The sequence below is a fragment of the Ictidomys tridecemlineatus genome, chromosome 6 (genome assembly GCF_052094955.1).
Source record: "Ictidomys tridecemlineatus isolate mIctTri1 chromosome 6, mIctTri1.hap1, whole genome shotgun sequence".
Taxonomy (NCBI): Eukaryota; Metazoa; Chordata; class Mammalia; order Rodentia; family Sciuridae; genus Ictidomys; species Ictidomys tridecemlineatus.
The window spans coordinates 119,792,768-119,814,607 of record NC_135482.1 but is presented as its reverse complement, the minus strand read 5'-3'; the positions used below and the strand labels follow the sequence as shown (position 1 = coordinate 119,814,607).

At 42.2% G+C, this 21,840-nt stretch overlaps 1 protein-coding gene across 9 annotated transcripts in view; it reads right to left on the bottom strand.

Annotated features, from left to right (window-relative positions):
- Spata13 (spermatogenesis associated 13) overlaps positions 1–21,840 on the bottom strand; it is a 331,833-nt gene that overhangs the window by 67,526 nt on the left and 242,467 nt on the right. For all 9 annotated transcript variants that reach the window (XM_078015685.1, XM_078015680.1, XM_078015686.1 and 6 more), the window contains one exon: positions 8,407–10,188. In XM_078015685.1, coding sequence (XP_077871811.1) covers positions 8,407–10,188 — 1,782 coding nt within the window. The remainder of the gene's footprint in view (positions 1–8,406; positions 10,189–21,840) is intronic.

The window sequence follows — 21,840 nt, the reverse complement described above, 5'->3', positions numbered from 1 at the left end:
CTTTGATGAGGGTGTGTGACTCAGTGGTAGAGTACTTGCTTTAGCATGTTGGAAGCCTTAGGTTCCCTTCCCAATACTACTATAAAACAAGAAAGAGAGGAACAGGGAGAGGGAGGGAGGGAGGGAGGGAGGGAGGGAAGAAGAGAGAGAGAATGTTTGAGAACCTGGAACATTTTACTCTTTGAAAGACATGATTGAATAAAATAAAGGCCAGCCAAACTAAGAGGAGATATTTGTAATTTAGATAATGTTAATTTTATGTGTTGACTTGACTAAGCTAGAGGATACCCATATAGTTAGTACAGCATTATTTATGGGTGTGTCTCTGAGAATGTTTCCAGAAGACACTGGCATTGAAGTCAGTGGTGTGGGTAAGGAAGATCTACCCTCACCAACAGGAGAGGGCACCATCCAGTTTGTTAGTGGGCCTAAATAGAACTAAAAGGCTGAGGGATGGAGAATTCCCTTCTCTCATGGAGTGGGGTCATCCATCTCCTCCTGCCCCGGGATGTTGGAGCTCCTGGGTTTTGGCTCTTTAACTCCACAACTCATGCTGGATCCTCACACTTGCATTCACGCTCTGGCCTTCAGACTTGTAATGAACCATACCACTGGCTTTCCTGGGACTCCAGCTTGCAGGGGCAGATGGTGAGACTTAGTCTCCATGATCACATCAGCCAATTCCCACAATAAATTTCACACATATATTGGTTCTATTTCTCTGGCGAACTCTAATCCATCATATACCTGACAAACAATTTGTATCCAGGATATTTAAAGAAATCTCAGTGGCTCAATAATAATAAAAATGTAATAAAGTTAGGAACAAAAGATCTGAATAGCTATATAAAGGACTAATAAGTGCATGAAAAGATGGTCAACATCATTAGTCATTAGAGAAGTGCTAAGTAAAGCCAAAAGGAAACGCCACTATATACCTACTAGAAGAGTTAGAATCCAGAACACCAGTACTGGTAAAGATGTGGGAAAACTACAGTCTTCATATCTTGCTGGTGGGAATCAAAAATGGTCCATTATTTAGGAAAACAACTTTTGTGGTTCCTTAAATGGTCAAAATTGGAATTAGCAAATGATCCAGCAATTCTGCTCCAAGGTATTCACCCAAGAGAAAGAAAAATCATATTTCCACCTAAGAACTTGTGTATCAATGTTCATAGCAGCTTTATATATACTAACCCAAAGGTGGAAACAACCCCAGTCTGTACTGACTGATGAATACATAAACAAATGTGTTCTGTCCATATAATGGAATATTATTTGGCCAAAAGAAGCAATGAAGTACTGATGTATACTGTAGCACAGGTAAATCTTGAGAATATGCTCAGTGAAAGAAGCTAGTGCTAAAACATCACATATTACATGATTATATTTTTGGAAGTGTCCAGAATTAAGATAACAATTAGATGGGGGTTGTCTGGGAATAAAAGGGGACTGCAAATGGGCATGAGGTTTCTTTCTGGGGCGATGGATATTTCTAAAATTAGATAATGCTACTGGCTACACAACGCCATAAATTAGCAAATGTCACTGAATTGTTCACTTAGTAAAAAGTAGACAGACATAAAGCAGATCAGTAGTTGCCTGGTTTGGGGTGAGAATAAGGATTAACTACAAAAGGGTCAAAACTTTTCATGGAGATGTAAATATCCTTTAACTGACTAAGGTTATACAGTTTCTAAAATCAACAAACTTACACAACAGATTCATTTAATGTTATGCAAATCCTACCTCCATAAAACTACTAAACTCTGGAGCAGACTTTCTGCTTCTATAATGCAGCATTGTCCTCCTGGTTCTAGGAATAGCTCTGTAAAATCGCTATTGGTAACTTCTCAACTGTTTAATCTCCCAACTAGCAATCTGAACAACCTGAACTGCAATGCCTAGCTGACGCTGCATCATGGATCTACACCTCTGATCAACCTATGGGATGAGCACCTTGACCTTGGAGCTATCATTGTATCTGAAGTGTCCATCACCATCCTTAAACTCCACAATGCTCATTCAAAATGGAAGCAGGCCTGAATACAAATCCAGCCCCTGTTCACCTGCTGGATCATTCTATTACTATAACCAGAAGGAAGAATTTATTTTGATGATACTGTAGCTTGCAGTAGTACCACAAAAATCTCTTCCTTTCTCTTTCCAGATCATGGTGATGATGGCTTGCTTGACTACTGGCATCCCAACACAATTTACCTCTGGGTCACAGTCATCTTTGCCCTCTCTCACCCCACAGACATTCATACACTTAAATGTAAAATGTAAACTGCTAAGTACTTTTGGAACCCATTCCCTCCTCTCCATTTCCACAGCCTTAGTACAGGTCTCAAGGCCTCTGGACTAGATGAGTTAGGATCACTGTTGTGATCCTGGCCGCCCCCATCCACCCCTCCCTACACAACTGCCTGGTCAGTCTCAGCCCCACAAGTCCCTCTGTGGCCCCTGCTCAAATGCTCTCCACAGCTTGCAGGGTGAAGTCCAAGCAGGATCCTTCCTAATCATAGCCAGACCTATCGACCACTCTTATCTCCTGCTTCCCCACCCATCCACCCCATGCAAGAGTTACACTGAGCACAAGGCATTAGTCACTCTGCTGAATTCCCATGAGAACATATTTAGGGGTGCTAAATACATGCACCACCTCATTTAACCTTCAAAACAACCTGTGCCGCAGGAACTTTTGCCAGTCCCAAGTTTATGGCCAAGAAATGTCGAGACATAGGAAGCAGCAGGGCTGAGGTCCAGGGACTGTCTCTTCTTCCATGTCTTCCCATCAGCCTGGAAGGCCCATCCACTCCTCAACTGCTACCCCTGTGCTCCCATCCTGCCCTTTCCTCAAGAACCCCTTGACTGTCTCTACCTAATTGTGCCACTTTTGCCCCAGAGTCACTAACCTTTGGTGCCCCTGAGGCATTTTGTACCTTCCCAGGAGGAGCCCTTATCACTATCATCATGCCAACTTGCATACACTGCAGTCTGCCAGTTAGACTATGAACCCAGGAGAATAAGGACAGCTTTGTAGCTTTTTTCCTTATATGTGGCACACAGCAGGTGTTTACTGACAGAGTATCTCACTATTTATTATGTGTTCTTTGCCTTCCAAAGTTTCATTCACTCCTGTTCCTTTTTGACTTATCCTATGTTAACTCTAACAATTTCAAGCTCTTTTCACCTCTGGGCTCCTGACAGCTTTTTTTTTTTTTTTTAATCTAATGCCCCCACCCCCACCTTTTCTAATTCCCTTTTCTACTGAAGGTGGATTGATTTCTTAAAAACGGGTCTGAGCCTGGCTCATCTCTGTTCATAAAATGTTCCTGGCTTCTCGGTGTTTACCAAGAACTGTATGGATACTTTGCTCTGGATTCGAAGTGTTTGTGACCGGGCTTTAACTGGATTATTCTACTATATCAAACCAAATTATATTATATCCTGTTATCTACAATAACAGAAATGTCTACACATTTGCCCAAGTTTCTGTTCCTTAACAAACTGCCCCCTGTCTTCATCATAACTGCTGGTAGAAATCCCATTTCTTCAAATCAAATTTGGTCATCCACAAGTCTTTATTGAATGGCACTGATTTGATACAACTGGATGAGAGTTGAAACTTTTCTGAAATTCGCAGCATTTTGCTTACCTCTCTGGTGGGATTTATTTCATTCTACATAGTTGTCCTGTGGTATACATACATTTGGGCTTAATCATGTTGACATCACCCACACTGCTTTGATATAGCTATAGCTAATTGGTCATTTGAACCTGAAAATGTTCATCAAATTTGGTTTGGTGCATTACTGAATGAACCTATCAATGTTAGGGTATGCTGGAACTTAACTCTTGGGCATTAAAAAAATCAGCCAGGTATGGTGGTACACACCCATAACCTCAATGACTTGGGAGGATGAGACAGGAGGATCACAAGTTCAAAACCAGCTTCAGCAAATTAGCAAGGCCCTAAGGGCTTAGTGAGATCCTATTCAAAAGAAAAGATTAAAAATTTTTTTAAAGGTAGGGGATGTGACTCAGTGGTTAACTGACCCTGGGTTCAATCCCCAGTACAAATAAATAAAATAGGGGCTGAGGATGTGGCTCAAGCGGTAGCGCACCCGCCTGGCATGCGTGCGGCCCGGGTTCGATCCTCAGCACCACATACCAACAAAGATGTTGTGTCCGCCGAGAACTAAAAAATAAATATTAAAAAAAATTCTCTCTCTCTCTCTCTCCTCTCTCACTCTCTCTTTAAAAAAAAAAACAAATAAATAAAATAAACAAACAAAAATAAAACAAAGTGACTCCAAACTACTTCTCAATCCCCTGTAAGACTATAACATAGTATTATATCAAAAAAAAGATATGGAAAAAAAAAAAAGCCTAACTTCACTCTGTCTTAACAAGCCAGGTCAACGTGCCAGGTACAGTGGCTCACATCAATAATCAGTGACTCCAGAGGTTGAGACAGAAGGATTTCAAGTTCAAGGCCAGCTTCAGCAACTTACTGACACCCTGTCTCAAAAGAAAAAATAAAAGGGCTGGACATGAGATGCCATGGTTAAGTACCCCTGCATTAGACCCCCAAAACAAACAAACAAACAAAAGGCCAGGTCAACGAAGAGTGAACAAATCATCTAAAGGGATATTGACAACCACACAGTGGCAGCCAGTGTTAAAATGCTAAGCTAAATTGTTTAACAGGCACGATTTCATTGGTTCTTATAACCCTCTGAGGCAGATACAGATAATTCCACATTCTACTCTTGGGAAAAATGAAGCCAAAGAAAATATTCAAATTTTCCCAGTCGGCCAAGATTACGTATTATTTGAATGACAAAACTGAAATCTCAAACTAGAAGAATTTACCAGAAGATTATAGCTTACCTGTGCCTGCACCTTTAAAATGAACAGGTAGCACTATAAATGCCAATGGTCATTTACTTGCCAGGATCTCTCTCTCTCTCTCTGTGGTGAGGGATGGAATCCAGGAACCTGCACATGCTAGGCAAGCTAGCTCCACCAGTGAGCTACATTCCCAGCCCTCAAACTGCACTTTTAAACTAAGGAACAATTTTAGAGACCTAGTCAACTGTTATTACAGCAAAGCTGACCACTAGGTGGCAGGAGTAGAACGTGTCTTATAAATGAAAGTAGCATGACGTTTCCCCAGTTCTTTTTCACAGGAATAAACCACCTCGTCAAACTGCTTACAATTTTCCAAAAGATGATTTTGTCATTTTTAGTGTGGCATGTTACAAATAAATAATTCTAAATATTACTCTTCCTTATTGAGAGTTCACTATAATTTTTATTATCAATAACAGCATAATACATGCAGATTTCAACCTTTGTACATTTAACAATAAACACTGCTTAAATTTGCTTTAAACTTATAACTAGAATCATATTTGCAATGAACAAAATACCAAGTAACACCACATGAATCAAAATATAGTAAAGACTAAAATTTAATTTTCTGTAATGCTATGAAATTTTTAAAAAACTGCTTTTAAGACATGAAGGTTAGAATCCTTGGAGTTGGCAGTGTTTTATTTGTTCCACTTTGTTTTCTGTTTCTCAGTGTCAAAATTAAAGGCTTCAGGGCATAGTTTACAAGTACTTCTCTGTAAGTATTATTGATGATCCCCAATATATAAGATACAAATTGGGTAAACCATCATTATGTTTTCTGTCTCTTTGTAGTGCTTGGGATTAAACTGGGGGCCTCAAGCATTATAGGCAAGTATCTACTACTGAGTTTCTATTCCCTATGTTTTTCTCTTTTTGACATTTTTGTTAAAAATTGAAGAGGGCCGGGTGTGGTGATACGCACCTGTAATCCTAACAATGCAGGAGGATTACAAATTCAAGGCCAGCCTTGGCACCTTAGGGAGACCCTGTCTCAAAAAAAAAAAATAAAAAGGGTTGGGGGATGTAGCTCAGAGGTAGAGCACCCCTAGATTATTACAATCCCCCTTATTGGGGCACTGTGGGGGAAGAGGGGCGTGCAGGTGTAAAAGAAGAAGCTTAACATGCTACATAAGAATTTTGAGGACATGTATGCAATCTAAAAATGCAATGAACATCTTGAGGCAAATCTACAGAATCATCAACATCTGAGCTTTCTAATAAACTGAATTTTAATACCAGCGTTTCTTTTACTTTCTGTCTTTGGTGATCCCTTGTGAGTAGAAATCAAATTATACTTAACTAATATCAGCAAATATACATGTGTAACTATACAGAATGGCCAAAATCACCCGGACAAGTAATGCTGATTTTTGCCTATCTTTATGTAATATATGCTCAAGGATGAAATCTTTTCTTTCTTTTGTCTTTTATCTCAGTACTGGGGATTGAATCCTGGGGCAATCTACCACTGAGCTACATCCAAGCCCTTTTAAAAAACTTTTTACTTTGAGACAAGGTTTCCTGATTAAGTTGTCCGAGCTGGCCTCAAACTTGTGATCCTCCTGCCTCAAGTTCCCAAGTTTCTGGGATTAGAGATGTGTGCCAACACACCCAGCAGGAATAAAATATTCCAATTATTTTTTTAACTAATTTTGGAAATGAAATAAAATCCCATCTTTAACACAAAGAACTCTTTAGACAAACAAATTCTTTCTTAGGGAGGCAGGGCTCCAAATCATCAGTGGGGCAGAACAGGGTGTCTAGTGGAAGAAATATCATACTTCACCTTACCCAAGGCTATAGCTGGATACTGAATGCCTCCCAAAGGTTCAATATAAAAGCTCGGTCCCAAGGTATTGGGAAATATAATGGACCTTTAAGGGGTGGGCTAGGCTAGTAGGAGGTCCTTAGAGCACTGGGCACATGCCCTCGAATGGAATTGTGGGACCCACTCATCTTTTCCCTGCTTTCTGGCTTCAGATGTCCCTCTGACACCTACTCCTGCCAGGATGTGGCACCCTTGCCGGAAGCCCAAAACATCAGGGTTGTCCAATCTTAGACTTAAACCTCCAGAACCCTGAGCCAAAATAACCTTCTCTTGACATCACAGTAGTCTGAGTCAGGTATTTTGTTATAGTCATTCAAAGCTGATTAACGCACTCAGAAATGAATAAAAGTTTTGGTCAATTAAAAAAATCACAGCCAGCTGAACTGGAAGTCCTTCCCAAGGTTGGCAACTAGTTCTGTCTTACAACTGTTTCACAGGATTTTTTCAAAATATGCAAACGAGCAAATGGCCATCAATATGAGAGAGCTCTGAAACGCAGACTGGCCTTCAGGTCTCTATTGTAACCTAGAATCATACTATGAGGCAGCCTCACTTTTCTAGCTACCCAGGGATCCCCAGCATCAAGGATCCTTTAAGATGATTTGGATCTCCTGAAAGCACTCTACAAAAATTCTACTTTGTGGGTTTTTCCAGACGTTTCTACCATCTAGGTATCTCTGGATAACAAAGGTCAAAACTAGACAGTCCCACTGGCTGCTTGTGTATTTGCAAATCTAGGTGTTCATCTTCTGACAGTCAGACAAAACAGAGGTCCTCTCCAGAAATCAGAGGGAAAAAAAAGTTTCTAGGGTTCCCCCACACCATGGCAAGCCAATTCATACCTGTGAAATACTCTGATGATGTATGTGAAGAATTCCTTGCAATATATACATACACGGATGCATTTCCCCATCTTTCAGTTATGCAAGGTACTGTTACTGAATGTACTTATAAAGTGAAAATTACAAAGTAAAGTAAAACTGTCTGGATGTGTGACAGAATGTGAAATGCCTGACAGTTATTTATTAGCTGATTCAATTCATGAGATACTTTAAGTTCTATTCTAAAAATAAGAACAATAACCATCATAAAAATCACTTTGAACAAACATCATCTGTGGGTTGATAGGTACTGAACTACATGTTTCTAATTCATTCCTAGGAAATAACACAGACTTAGAACATGTAATGGCCTCCTAACACAAATAATATATTTATAAGAACTCTGTTGGAAAGGATACAGAAACAGTTTGAAATGTGAAAAAGAACTATTTGGGTAATAAAAATTGTTTCAAAAATGCAAAAAAACTGAGAACACCTAATAGCCACATAGAGTGTCCCTACCCATGCAGACTCAGTAAAATGAATGGATGGTAAATGTTACCTCAAGGAATTTGATACATTAGCAATTCATTTCAAAAAAGAGACAGAAATTACTTCTGAACTTGGTAAAGAGCAAATTGACAACTCCCATCCCCACTCATAACTCTGACATGATCAGCATAGGGCCACCAGTCACTATGGCAGTTAAGGATCAAGAGCAACACCCCTGAATAGCATGGAAATCTCTGGCTGAGATGAAGACTGAGAGTGGACAAGCACTGATCACTCAGCAAGGCCACCTACAGGAGGGACCTCTACCTGGACCCTTACCTCTTCCTGATTTTCCTTGGGACTGGCTGTCCCACAAAGGCTCAGCTGAGGGTGGCTGCCACTACCACTTCCATTGCCACCTTCGTCACCACATGTGGTGTGCACGGAGTCCTGGAAGGACACAGGCCTGGGCTCTCTCTGAGTGGAATCTTCTGTCCTTTCTTCACTTTCCACTGAACTCAGTGACAAGGCACTGAGACTGTTGGGACACTTGGTGCCTCCTGTCCCTGGGCTCTGAGGGCTCTGGGGCTTGGGCGAGGTGGGCCTGAGAGGGATGGGAGGCTGCCTGGGGTCAAATGTAAACTGGCTGCCTGCATCTGGCTCACTGGAGGTTTCGCTCAACACTTTCGAGTCAACTGGACTTGAGGGGCTGCTGGCAGAGGGACCATCACTTTCTGATGCCCGGGAGCTTTGGGCTTCAAGAGGGCACACTGCTGTGTCGACGTCCAGGCGGGGCTCCTGAGAAGGGGTAGAGCCGAAGCCAGGAGCCGTGGTGCAGGACGCAGCAGCACTGTGCCCCGGCGACACGCCTCGCCGCCTGTCCTGCTCGGTGCTGCTGGACACGCGGCGTGAGTAGTCATCGTGCAGCCTGCTGTGCAGCCGGAGTCTGAGGTTCGCCTCGCTGGGGGAGGGGCCCCCATTCTTGGCACCCTCTCTCTTCCAGGCAGCGTCAGTCACATTGCTCATAAGTTTTAAGACTCTGTCAAAGTCCTTGGCCCTGATGGGGCTCTTCCAGCGTTTCATCCTTCTCTCTGACCCACCAAGTTTCTCGGAGTCTGCAGATGAACTGCTCAGGGTCCGCTGGGGTGTTAGCTTTTCATTAGCCGCTCGAAGGTCTGCAAGATTGGAGGTAGACTTTCGTTTGAAGGAACTTTTCTTCAGGAAGTTTAAGTTGTCTGTGCTCTTGCTCCTCCTGTAGATGATGCTGTTGTTTTCAGAGTCCTTCACTAGGATTTCACACAGGGTGGGCTCCTGAATGATGGGGGACAGGGGCCTAACATGGTTCTGAGGGGTGTGATGTTTCTCAGAATCCAGTAGATTGATGCGGCCCAGACCATAGGCCCTGCGGATGCTACGGGAGCGGTGGGTGCTCCTCTGGAAGGCATCGTCTGTGTCCTCGGGGTCAGAGCCATCGGACGTACCTCCTTCCCCTGCCCTGTGGGGGTCACATGACTGTCCCAACAAGGAACATCTGCTAGCATCAATTCCCACAACGGCACCATTAGGGACTGCTTTTCCCAGGTCATGTTCCGATGCATCTTCCTTTGAGGCACCTGAGCCCTCCCGGTTCTGAATTCCTTGAAAGACAGAGGACTTCAGTTTTTTAAAAGATCCCATTTTCCGGAAGGAGGCCAGTGCATTCCATGTTGAAGAATTCCCCATCAGGACCAGGGAACGGGGCCTCTCAGGATTGGCACTCATTCTTTTCCGGCTCACAGCGAAAAGACGCACGAATTTGGAAGGACTGACTCTGGCTTCGGGGGCTTCAGTGTCACTGCTGGGGCTGCTCCGACAGCTTCCATTCTGACATGCCGGGACAGTCACCATTCTGGGGTCCTTTGGATCTGAGGCTGAACAGGTGGCTGCAACAGCTGGCCCATGGCCATTCTGAGCTGTTGTCATGTTCTTGGGGCAGGGCACCCGAGGCCACAGTGCAGTGTGCTTCAGACCCACAGAGACATCTGTGTCCATAGGTCCCAGCTCCAGACCTTCATCTCCAGGGCCACCAGCCTGGCCTTCATAACTACTGTGTTCATGGGTCTCTGCAGAGGTGGCCACTGCCTGCAGCAAAGAAAGCAGACAGTTAGCCATCTTGCCCACAGAGGAGCCTTTATAATCAGGGTCTGATTACTATGCTTAACAATTGCTAATAGAAACAAAAGAAAGGCAAGTTCCACGATCAAACAAGAACTGCTTCTAAATTAAAGTTGTACTTTTTTATTTCAATTCATTTCATAAAAAATCAAGGCAAAAATGCAAACATACAGTCCTAAAAAAGAAAAAGATAGTTATGGGTTGGTGCGTTTAATATGAAGAACTCCTGAATTGCTGAAACCTATTTAAGTAAAAGTTTTTTTTAAAAAAAACTGCTGGAATGAACATGTCAAGGCAATAATCAAAATTGTGCCTTCTCTTTATCAAATACTAAAAACAAAAACAAAAACAAAACAATTTCAAAACGTGTCACACTGAAATGCCAGCTAGCCTGTGTTAAATGCAATGCAGTCAATACACAAGCAGAGTTTATGGAATGCTGCTGCTCAGAGGATGATGGTGACCAGGATGCTCTTGGCTACTTCCTGTCTAAAGAGGGCTGTAAAGCACCAGGAAAGTGAGAGCTTCACAAAGCTGCATGGACACATGGGTAGGAGGGACCAAACCAAGGAAGCATGAGGAAAGGCTTTGTAAAGAAAACATAGTTAGCAAAGAGACTTTTCAACAGATTCTAACTGGCCATAAAATGAAGAGATGCGGGGCGGAGCCTGGAGTATTAAAAATTCAGACCTAAGAATTCAAATTAAACAAATACTGTACCCTCTTCCCTCATCTCATATGCCCAGACAACTGTACATACCTGGTCCATGCACATCCCCACACATGCACCTGTCTCCACTCCCCTCCACGTGTCCATGCCCTCCTTGCCCCACCAAAGTGAAATCTGTGCTACCCTTAATCTTCTCCCCTCATCAGGCGAGATCTGTTGAGTTTCCATAGGATAGCTTAAAAACATCACAGCCTGCACATTCTGAATAAATCATTAGTGAATGAATGACAGATAATAACTACAAGAGACTACCATTTAGGTAGTGCTCATTACGTGTCTGGATCCTATGCTAAGGTCTTGAAAAACATAATGCCACTGAGTACTCAGGCAAATCTCAAAGAGTTCGACATGATGGTTTCCACTTTATATTTTTCGCGCTACTGAGGATTGAACCCGGGGCTTTACACATGCTAGACAGATACTCTATCACTGATCTACATCACTAGTCCTTTTATTTTATTTTGAAACAGGGTCTCACAAGGTTTCTCAGGCTGGCCTTGAAATTGCAATCCTCCTGCCTCAGACTCTTAAGTAACTGGGATTATGTGCCACCATCCTGAGCCATGATTTCTACTTTACAGACAATCAAATGGACTCTTGGGAAGGTCAGGCCATTTGTCTGGGGGTCCTGCAGCTGCCTCTCCAGTGCCTATGCTGTTCTCCACTGCACTAAACTAATGAGCAGAGACAGAGGCACAGCTGGGATTTGCACCCCAAGCATCTGTCTTCGGTTCCAGCATGTCATGACCCTGACAAATCAAGTTCCAACAATCTTTACAGGCCTGTCAAGGACATTACCCCCAAGGCAGGAGGGAAGAAGTAAGAGGAAGTTGTAGAAAGACCTTGAGATTAGATCTCCAAGTAGCTTACTCTTCACAAGTGCAGATTTGACCTCCAGCAAAGTATGTGTCCTCTATGTCCTACCTTCTTGGTGAGTTTTTTACTGGCCCCTGCCTACTATTCAGTGAGGAGGATTCCCAGGGAGAGCCATGGTTAAAGGGTTGATTCCATCTGGGACCAGGGAGGCTATACTGACAGCCAGCATCAGCCAATACACTAATCTAAAGACTAATGGGCTACTAAATGCCCTCTGCAGTTTTAATGTTCTAATGGAGACATGAGGGGGATCTGAAGGGCTGTGAATTGCATTTGAATGAGTCAAATAGGCAAAGTCTAGAATCATCTCCACACTGAGACTGGATGTGAAATCTGTGACAAGTTCCAAAATAAGTCCTACATTCAGTATCACCTGTCTATTCTCACCAACTCTGTCCAACTATTCACCTCTATCCTCACCTATTCTGGGAGGGATAGGGGACTGTGGTTGTTTCAACATTTCAAAATGCCGAAATGTACCAAATAGTTTAATTGAATATTCAAATCCAGTTCACAGGCGCTGATTGGCTACACTTGAAGTTGGAAAGGTCTAATTATGACTTGCACTAGACACACAGTGTAGCCAAAAGCTTGGTCCTCATCCTTGATGCCAATCTTGATAAAAAGAAAAAATAAAAGGTTTATTGCTTTGCTAGCAAAGGAGAAACACAGAGGACTCCTGTCCCAAAGGCTGTGGTTCTGCCCATCCTCAGTAATAGGGGGTTTTATAGAAGTGATGAGATTAAGAGAAAATGAGACTAAGGACAAAGATCAGAAAGGAGAAGTTTAGGGAAAAGAAGATCAGGGAGAAGAAGTTTAAGGAAAAAAAGATTGCAAAAAAGAAAAAGCACGTAACTTTCAAAGCCACAAGGAATATAGTCAAAGCATCAAAGTGAACAACCCCTGTTACAACAGGACAAGGCATGATTCCTGCCACATAATTCAACTGGAAAACTACAGACACCACAAGTAGAAGGTATAGGAGAACTTCTGGAACCAAGAAGGACAGCTGCCTTGAGCTGACCCTAAGGGTTCAAGGCCTGCAGAAAAGCACTTGATATATAAGTAGAATAACATGGTCAGAAGCACAGCTCCCTATAATGAAGTAGTGGATATTAAGAGGAAAATGGGTTTAGAAAAGTCTAAAACCTAATCATTCTTTGAGACCAACTGTAGGTGTAACTTTCTTTGGAATTCCTTCCTTGAAATAAGATTCCTTACTCTGTATTCCATAGGGTCTAAATTGTATCACCAAAACACTATAACAATAGTTTAACATGGCTGCCTTTAGATTAAGACTGTATACTCAGAGCACAAGAACTGGATCCCTTGAACTTAGCTTTTTGTTTGTTTTTTGTCTTGGCAGTACAGGAAACTGAACATGGATATAATTGAGCTATATTCCCAGCCCTGTTTATTTTTTATTTTGAGACACAGTCTCACTAAATTTCTGAGGCTGGCCTCCAATTTGCAATCCTTCTGCCTCAGCCTCCTGAGGAGGCTGGGATTACAGGTGTGCGCCACCATGCCCAGGAAATTTTTCTTTTTATTTTGATGTGAAATTGCATGTTATCCTGCCTGTGCCAAGGTAACAAATCATCATTACATACCATTACATTTTTTTATAGTGAAGATGCTTAAATTTTATAACACTAATAAGTATTTACTTAAAACTTACTTAAGCTTTAGAATTCAGAATCTGTTAAAAAATTATGCAGAAAACCTGAGCTTCTAAATTGGGGAAACATGCTTTTTAGAAAGACTAATTACTTACTATTTTGCTCATGAGCAGAACAATGAGATTGTTGTATACTGCTTAGAATGAAACTGAAAACTGTGGAAAAAGACTTTTCCTGGAATTTCTGAGTAACATACCAAGTTGCATTATTTAGAACTAATACTTTGACCTCTATTAGCTAACAAGGGTTGCAATTCAATTAGTGGTTTTATAACAAGTCTTATAAATCATGGGAGCTCTGCCAGAGATGTTTATGAACAGAACTACAAGAAAGAATGTTAGATGGGAATATTGTGAAATCCAATTGATTACAAGCTGGATTCTGGGTTGCATGAACTTCAGAATAGAAGTTTCTTCCCAGTCATAATGAGAAATCTCTAAAAACAACTATGACTAGCAAATTTAAATTTTAACTTAAATTTGAAATCTAGGAATGTAACCAGGTTACATGAGCAAGTAAGAAGATTTCTGTAATTGTTGACCTAAATTACAGAAAAAAGTAACACCAGAAGAAAACACATTGAATTCTTACTGGCTAAAGGAGTGAAGGTATGGATCCCTGAATCACAGTCCTAGAGAATATTGCCTTAGGGAATATCTAACCCCTATTTAGAGATTGGGACTTAAGGGACTGAGTAATTTACAACTACACATCCTCCCAGTTTCACTTTCTGTATTTTCAACTACATTCAGACAAAAAGCAATCCAAAAATATTAAATGGAATATTTCAAAGTAAATAATACATAGGTTTTACATCACATTTTTGTGCATGTGTATCAGGATGAATTCTCGCACAGTCCTGCTCTATCCTGGCCAGGCCATGAGTCATCTCCTTGTCCAGTGTATCCATGCTGTATACAGTACCTACCCATTAATCACTTAGTAGCCATGTTAGTTATCTGGTCAACTGTTGTAGTGCTATGTCCAATTAACTCTTATTTTGCTTAATAAGGTCTCAAAGCATAAGAGTAGTGATGCTAGCAATTCAAACATGCCAAAGAGGAGCTGCAAAGCACTTTAATTATGTAAAAAAATGAAAATTTATTGTAGGCATGTCTATATAGAAAAAATACTTTTTTGTGTGTGGTACCTGGGATTGAACCCAGGGGTATCTAACCACAGAGCCATATCCCCAGCCCTTTTTTAAATACATATTTTATTTACAGACAGAGTTACTTGAGACCTTGCTAAGATGCTGAGGCTGGCTTTGAATTCATGATCCTCCTGCCTCAGCCTCCCGATCCAACTAGCTGGGGTTTCATTCATCTACCAGAGTCTTGGTGAGCATATCCCCTGTGAATATGGGGAACTCCTACACTGTTATTAGCGAAAGTGCCATAGGGTGGTAATCAGCAGCACAAGATTCCAGTCCCAACACTGCCACCTACTGGCCATAAACTGGGGTCATCCTATAAGGCTTTCTTCTGCAAATCTCTTTGATCACCAAGTCTAAGAGGTTCTTGCTGGGTTTCTGTTCGTGACTAAAGGGCTCAGGGGTTACTTCAAGTAAAGTGGGCTAACTGGGCTGTGCAAAATAACCACACAAGAAACACGAATACCTTTTTCTTTGGGGTCGCTGTGACGGCTCCTCTGACCTTAAGGGTCTGCAGGAAGAGAGAGAGAACGTGCTGACCCCTTTTATTGAGGAGAAGCTATTCAAATGAGGCAAGGGGTCAGGTTTCAGGGGGCTGAGTCTATCTTCATGATGTCCACTGTCAGCAGGTTGACTGGGTAGGCCACACCCAAGGGCACAGTAAGAGAAGGGGACACACACAAGGCACTTCCATGGAAGAGTCTATCCTAAATAAGGCAAGGGGTAATATTACAAGGGAACAGGTGAGCATAGCTCCACCCATGGGGCTGCAGGAAGACAAGCCTGGGCAGGAAGACACAAGTCACTTGAACCCTAGAAGAGCGAGGCAGTCTAGCAGCAAGGGTGCCTGAAGCCACATCGCCCAGCAGGGGAGTTAACTCAGTCATGCCAGGTTGGTCTCCCACAGGTTTTAATGCTCATCTCATCCATCTTTGCACAGCTGGGGTTGCCACTGCCTTACCATCAGCCTGAGGAACTTTCCACCTGGACAACTGCCTGGGCTTCCTGGCCCCTCTCTGGCCTAGTGAATGGTCTGGCTCACCTACAACCCATCCTTCACTCTGCTGACAGTGTCCTTCCCAATCTGCAAATGAAGCTCTATCACTGAGCCCAGTGTCTGCCTTTGGACCTTTGAGAAAACGTGGGATCTCCTCAGCTTAGCACTCATCACCTTTCACTGTAGTAATACTGGATTATTCATAGAGATCCTCGTCCATACTGTTGGGCCTCTGCCTATTTCCTTCCCTGTTTTCAGATTCTTTCTCTGGCCCTTGTTGTCCCTCTGGATTATAGGAAACCACAATTCCCAGTTTGGCCAGTGGGAAGCAATGGTAGAAGATGACGTGTGAATGGAAGAGAGACCCAGTGTTGTTGTTATTATTATTATTATTCCTTCTCCTCCTCCTTCTCCTCCTTCTCTCTCTCTGGGTCTCTCTAGTGAGCGTTTTCAGTGGTTGCTATGTCTCTGCTCTGGCTTCTCCCTCAGCTAGGCAGTTCCTTCCTCCCATGTGTGAGGTCCCAAAGGTGACACGGTTTCTGGCTCAACAGACTCCACCTCTTTTCTTTATCACTCCAGTCTAAGAGCTTGGTAGCACCTCTCTGCTATTGCTTGTCTCTGAATTGCTTCATTATCTTTTGTTTCCCCGCTGTATAAAAATATTCCTTTATTAGATCTTCTTTGATTAAAATGCCTTACTCCTGTCCTGACATCTGCTTTGCCTTAGGAAGCTTTTTAGTTCAAACTAACTTTGCCCTACAGTAACTCTTTCCTTCCTGCCCCTCAGATGCTCCTTCTGTGGGCCCCCAGGGCCTCGTGCATAGCTCAGTTCTAGCACTCCCCACGCTGTCCTGGCCCTCTGCTCTCCTGGTCTGATCTCTCCACTAACCTCTTTGAAGAGCCTGAGAAGTTCTTTGAAAGCTGAAACCACTTCTGATTTTGCTCTGTATTCTCGCATTCAGTGAGCTGAGTGACCAGTGAACAGAGCGGAGAAATGACTGTTCTGTAGAACTCCAGTTTATCAAACTGAGGCCACTTGGGGCCAAATAATTCTTTGTTATGGACACTTGCCTGGTCCTCATGGATGTTTGCATGAATGGTGACCACTGATGCCACTAGGAAGAGGATATATAATAAAGAAAAACCAGGGGCGTATCACTGATTAGTCTCTGAGGAGTATCTTTGAAACTTCTGAAATTTATCATTTCTAGTCATAAAACAAAATGTTCTATTTGTTGTTTGACAGTACTACTATTAAAAATTTTTAATGGTCACTGTTATAGTTCCTGTGGTTAAAAGTTCAATTTAAGGACTATCTATTTTCTTATGGCAATAGTATCTAATTTTGTAAATGACTTTTAAAATATTTAGTTAAAAAGGAATTTTAATATCATAGGGTGATAAATACTGACATGTTTATAGTCATATTTAATTAGCCACTTTTTAACTACCATTACAGATATCTCATTTTAATTGGTAATCATTTTATCTACCAAAATTTAGTCATCTGAATGTTCAGATTACACAAAACTTATTATCTGTGAATTAGGAATTTTATAAATAAGTGTTTCTTATCATATTTAAAATATTATTTTTAAAATTAATGTTCAAATGTAGATATTGATAAGATATACTTTATTCTGTCCTAATGTTGATCAATAAGATCTGAATAAAAATGTTCAAAGATTGGAATCGAAGCTGGGCACAGTGGCACTAATCTATAATCCTAGCCACTCAGGAGGCTGAAGCAGGAAGATCACAAGTTCAAGGCCAGCCTCAGCAACTTAGTGAGACCCTAGTTCAAAAAAGAAAAAGAAAAAGGGGCGGGGCCACTGGAAAATATCTCCCTGATAGAGTGCCCCTGGGTATAATCCCTAGTACCAAAAACCCAAAACTCAAATCAATATAAATATAAAATATATATATATGTATAATATAAATCTTAGAAATATTTAACATAAATCACGCCTTTCTATTTTTCTTACTCTGCCTTAAGAAAGTATTTTAACTTTATAAAATGGTAAAACAAAAGTAAAATGGCATATAAACTAAGCAGGTGAAATAAGTAGTAGTTTATGAATCTCTTTATCCAGGAAATTAAGATCAAACACATTCATACTTAGGTTGAGAATAAGATTCTCCATTTCACCCCAAATAATGTCGTATTAATTAACCTAACCTAAATATATATTTTGTGTAATCAAAGGGTTTTAATTACTAAACTTCTATCATTGAATCATAATAACTGTGGGAAAAAATCATGTAGTAAAATGTACTTGGGTAAGTACTAAAACTCAAAATACTTGACACCAACATATGGGTTACATCGTTACAATTATATAAAATTTCATTTTTAATTAATTACAGTTTGGTGAAGAGTAGAAAAAAAAGTCCCACAGTGATAAATCTTGCTCCTGTACAGGACAAGCCTGGTAACTCTCCATTTCTGGAAGGTCTTTCCTTCATTCCAGCATCTTTCTAAAACCTTGCTGAAATCAGGAGTCTATCTGGAAGCTGTAAATCCTGAAACTCCACATTTTTTAAGAACAAGTAGTATTCCAGAGGGTTACTGATATGAGAATCCTATTTCCCTACAGAAAGAGTCTAAATATTATAATTTTAGATCAGCCCATTCAATTAAATTTAACTTATATAAAATGCTGTCATTTAATTTAACAACTCACAGCACTTATAGGAGAATGCATTTAATGTCCCAATTCTAGTGACGAAGTGACTTTCTCCCCTTCCCACATCCAACATATACACCCCAGTAAAGGCAAGACCCTCACTCTTGGATCAGGTACCTTCGGTGTCTCTTCTGTGCAAAGATAGGGAGGATATTTCAAAGAAGACAGAACAATCATTTAAGTTAAATGTTTGTAAATTGAAAAAAATATCTAAAAACACAAACAGAGGTAACTGTGGATAAGACTGAATTATTGCTCATATGGGAAAGGTGACAATTTCATACAATCACATGAATGTCTTGGCTTGATGTATCTGGGCTACTGGGATAAACTATATTCCTGTGGGTAAGAATGGTGTTTCACGAGTGGGATGGATGTTTGCTTTGTCAAGCCTAGAGGGTGACACTGGAGCCTGTTGGGGAGGGGGGTGAGGCAGGGGAAGATGAAGATTTGCAAAGGCAGGCTTTACACCAAAGAAAATCTTCCTTCTGTCTCTGAAACTAGGGGTCAGACAAATGTAGCATGAGATACAAGGCTAGCTAGGTCTACACCTGAGCTTCGGGTGGTGTCCTCCTCTGCCGTCTACCGGAGCATTATCCCCAAGGCTCAGTTAAGTTGCAGCCTCTTCATCCCCTCTTCTGTCACTCCCACATCAACGTAGGGGTTCAAAGAACCTTGGAAGGCTGCCAAATGCAGCTCTGAAGATAGTTTTGTCTTGACTTACTGCAGCTCATGCCCTGTCCTCCACCTGCCTCATGGCAAATAAGATTACAGCAGCCACCAAAGTTCACAGCTAGGACTACCTAATGCCTGCAACCAGTGCCAAGGCTGATGTCACCATGGAGACTGTGCCTCCCCCACCTTCACCATTCAAAGCAATCAAAGTTTTCCAGATGGCCGGCCCTAATCTTACAGGCACTTTGAAGGTCACTGGAGCAAAAACAATGTCCCTGCTTGCTAGAGGCAAACTAGTCAGAATCTGGGGCCATGTGTCACTGGGTTTACAGGCTCAGACACCCTGACAGTGCAATCAACATAGAAACCCCTCAGAGGGGCAGTGCAGCATTCACACCAAGCATTTAATGAGATGTACTGATAACTGTTCATAAGAGCACAGATCCATGCTACACTGTCCCCACAACTATTTCAGTCTTGTTTTTTGTTTTTGTTCTTTGCATTAAATATTTTTCCAAGCAGAGATCAACTTTCAACTCAGTTTCCATCCAGGAGCCAATGAGGTCCTAATTTAGGTAACGTCACAGCAGCCCATTCTGCCATCATTAAGTAGAGAGGTCCAGAAAAGGCCTTTCCCCGGCTCTGTTCTATCAGGCATCTCAAATTCTCAAAATTAGTTTTACACATTAAAGCAATTGCTCAAATGCTTTCTGCTGTCCAGTTTAAACTGTCTTCCTCTAATTGAACTGACAGTTGGATACTGTCTCCCTGTAAGCTCTTCATGTCTCTTGGCACAACATCCTCATTTAAGAGCCAGCTGATAGCAACAAGCGATGATGTCACCAGTGAACAAACCCGACGATGACCCCTTCTGTTACTGGGTGGCTCAGACCTCCGCCTGTGAGACGTGTAACAGGGGGATCTGTGGCCACTTTGTTAGGAATGGAGGCTCTTATCATCAGTTCATCCTTGGTGACATTTTGCCTGAACATAAGGAAAGTTCTAGCAGCTCATGAGGAAGACACGTTCTCACTCCCTCTCCTGAATGGAAGAGTGAATGGGCCTGAACCATAAGGAAAACCCGAGCAGGGGAAACACAATGAAGCTCCAGTAAGGGAAATTTACAGGGAGAAAAATGTCACACAGTTCTCAGGCCTTCACTGCCAGCTCCCATTTCTCTCTCGCAGAGTTGTCCTGCATAAAGGAATTCACCAGCAAGTCAAGGGGTTTCCTCAGTGACTCCCTAGGAGTCCCCACAAAGATTTGTGGCCAGAAGTTTCTATGGGGACGTGTGAGCTGTGCCATCATCACTGAGTTTATGGGGTTAGGGTACCTGCTGAGAGTGTGGGCATAGTTCTTGGTGCTGGCCCTGCAAAGGCCTCACTGCAAAAGGATCAACAACATCTGCAACTGCTGTCATTGCAATGTCTCAACCAACACTCATGTTGAAGCTGGCACGGCATTAAGAAGTGTTCAGAGGTGAGGCACTGGAGAGGAAATTAGACCCCGAGAGATCCACCCACATGAATGGATGACATCGTTATTGCAAGTGTAAAGTTCAGCCTCCTCTTGCACACATGTGCTGTCTCCTCTCAATCTCTCTCACCATGTAATGCCTCTACCATAATATGTCATAGCATAAGGCCCTCATTGGCCCCTCAATCTTGGACTGTTGGAAAGTCAATAGGTTTAAGCTTATTTTATATATATATATATACACACATACAAATATATACATATATAAATGGACTCAGGCAGAAGAATCAGATTCCAGATGACCTATAGTGTTGAGAGCCACAGCCAAAGGGGCCCCAGCAAACTTCCAGCTGCCAGCAAGCTTCAGACTGCCCCAGCAACATCTAGCTGATTGGCTCCTCTGCGGTGATGTTCATTGGGCTGTTTCCCTGCCCTTCAGACTGCCAGCTGATGATTGGCTCACAGCTGCCCCAGCAACATCTAGCTGATTGGCTCCTCCACGGAGCTGCTCATTGGGTGACTTCTTTGGCTCTGCCCACGCAACCCAGCCAATCGGCCTCAAGAGGAGGAGGATTGTGGGAGGAAAAGGCTGGTGTGGGGGAGAGAGGCTTGTGGAAGCCGGTGGTGGCAGTTGGGCTCTGAGGGTTTTTCCCTGGAGCTGTTTTGTTTGGCGTTTGTAGTTCTAAAAATAAAGTTAGTTTCTTTTTGACAAGTGGCTCCTGATTTGTGCCAAGCCAGACTTCGGCATTTGGTGGCTCGCACGGGGAGCAACTGAGGGTAAGTAAACTGCTCGCCCCTGAGGGCAGGGCGAGAGGATGGGGAGCCATTCTAAGATTCCTCTTTTGTTTTGCTTCATTTTTGTTTTAACTTGCCTGTCCCTGGAGATGAGTGAGAGGGAAGAAAAACCACTCACATCTGGGGAAAAACTATTTGCGTTTGAGGAACAGATAGGGAGAAAGGACGGATGCATATGTCAGGAGGATAGAAAGGCTGTTATAATGATTTTGTGTGGTTCCCTTTTTATTGGATTCTGTCTCGGTTTTGTTTGGCGTCATCTTGTTGGGTTGTATTATAGTAGAAATACGGGATCAGCAATTAGTAAAAAACAAACCGAAAGAGTGTTAAGTAAATTGTTAGAGGAAGGAAGCTTCCCAGTAAAACCAAGAGCAGTCAGGGCATACGTTGATGTAATACAAGAATATAGCCCATGGCTTTTTAAGGAGGGGTTGTTAGATATATCACAATGGAACCATCATGGTGAAGATTTAAAAAGAATAGAAAAGAACAACCCAGGGACTCTGCCAGTTGGCACATTGTCATTGTGGACGTTGGTATCTAGTTTGCTT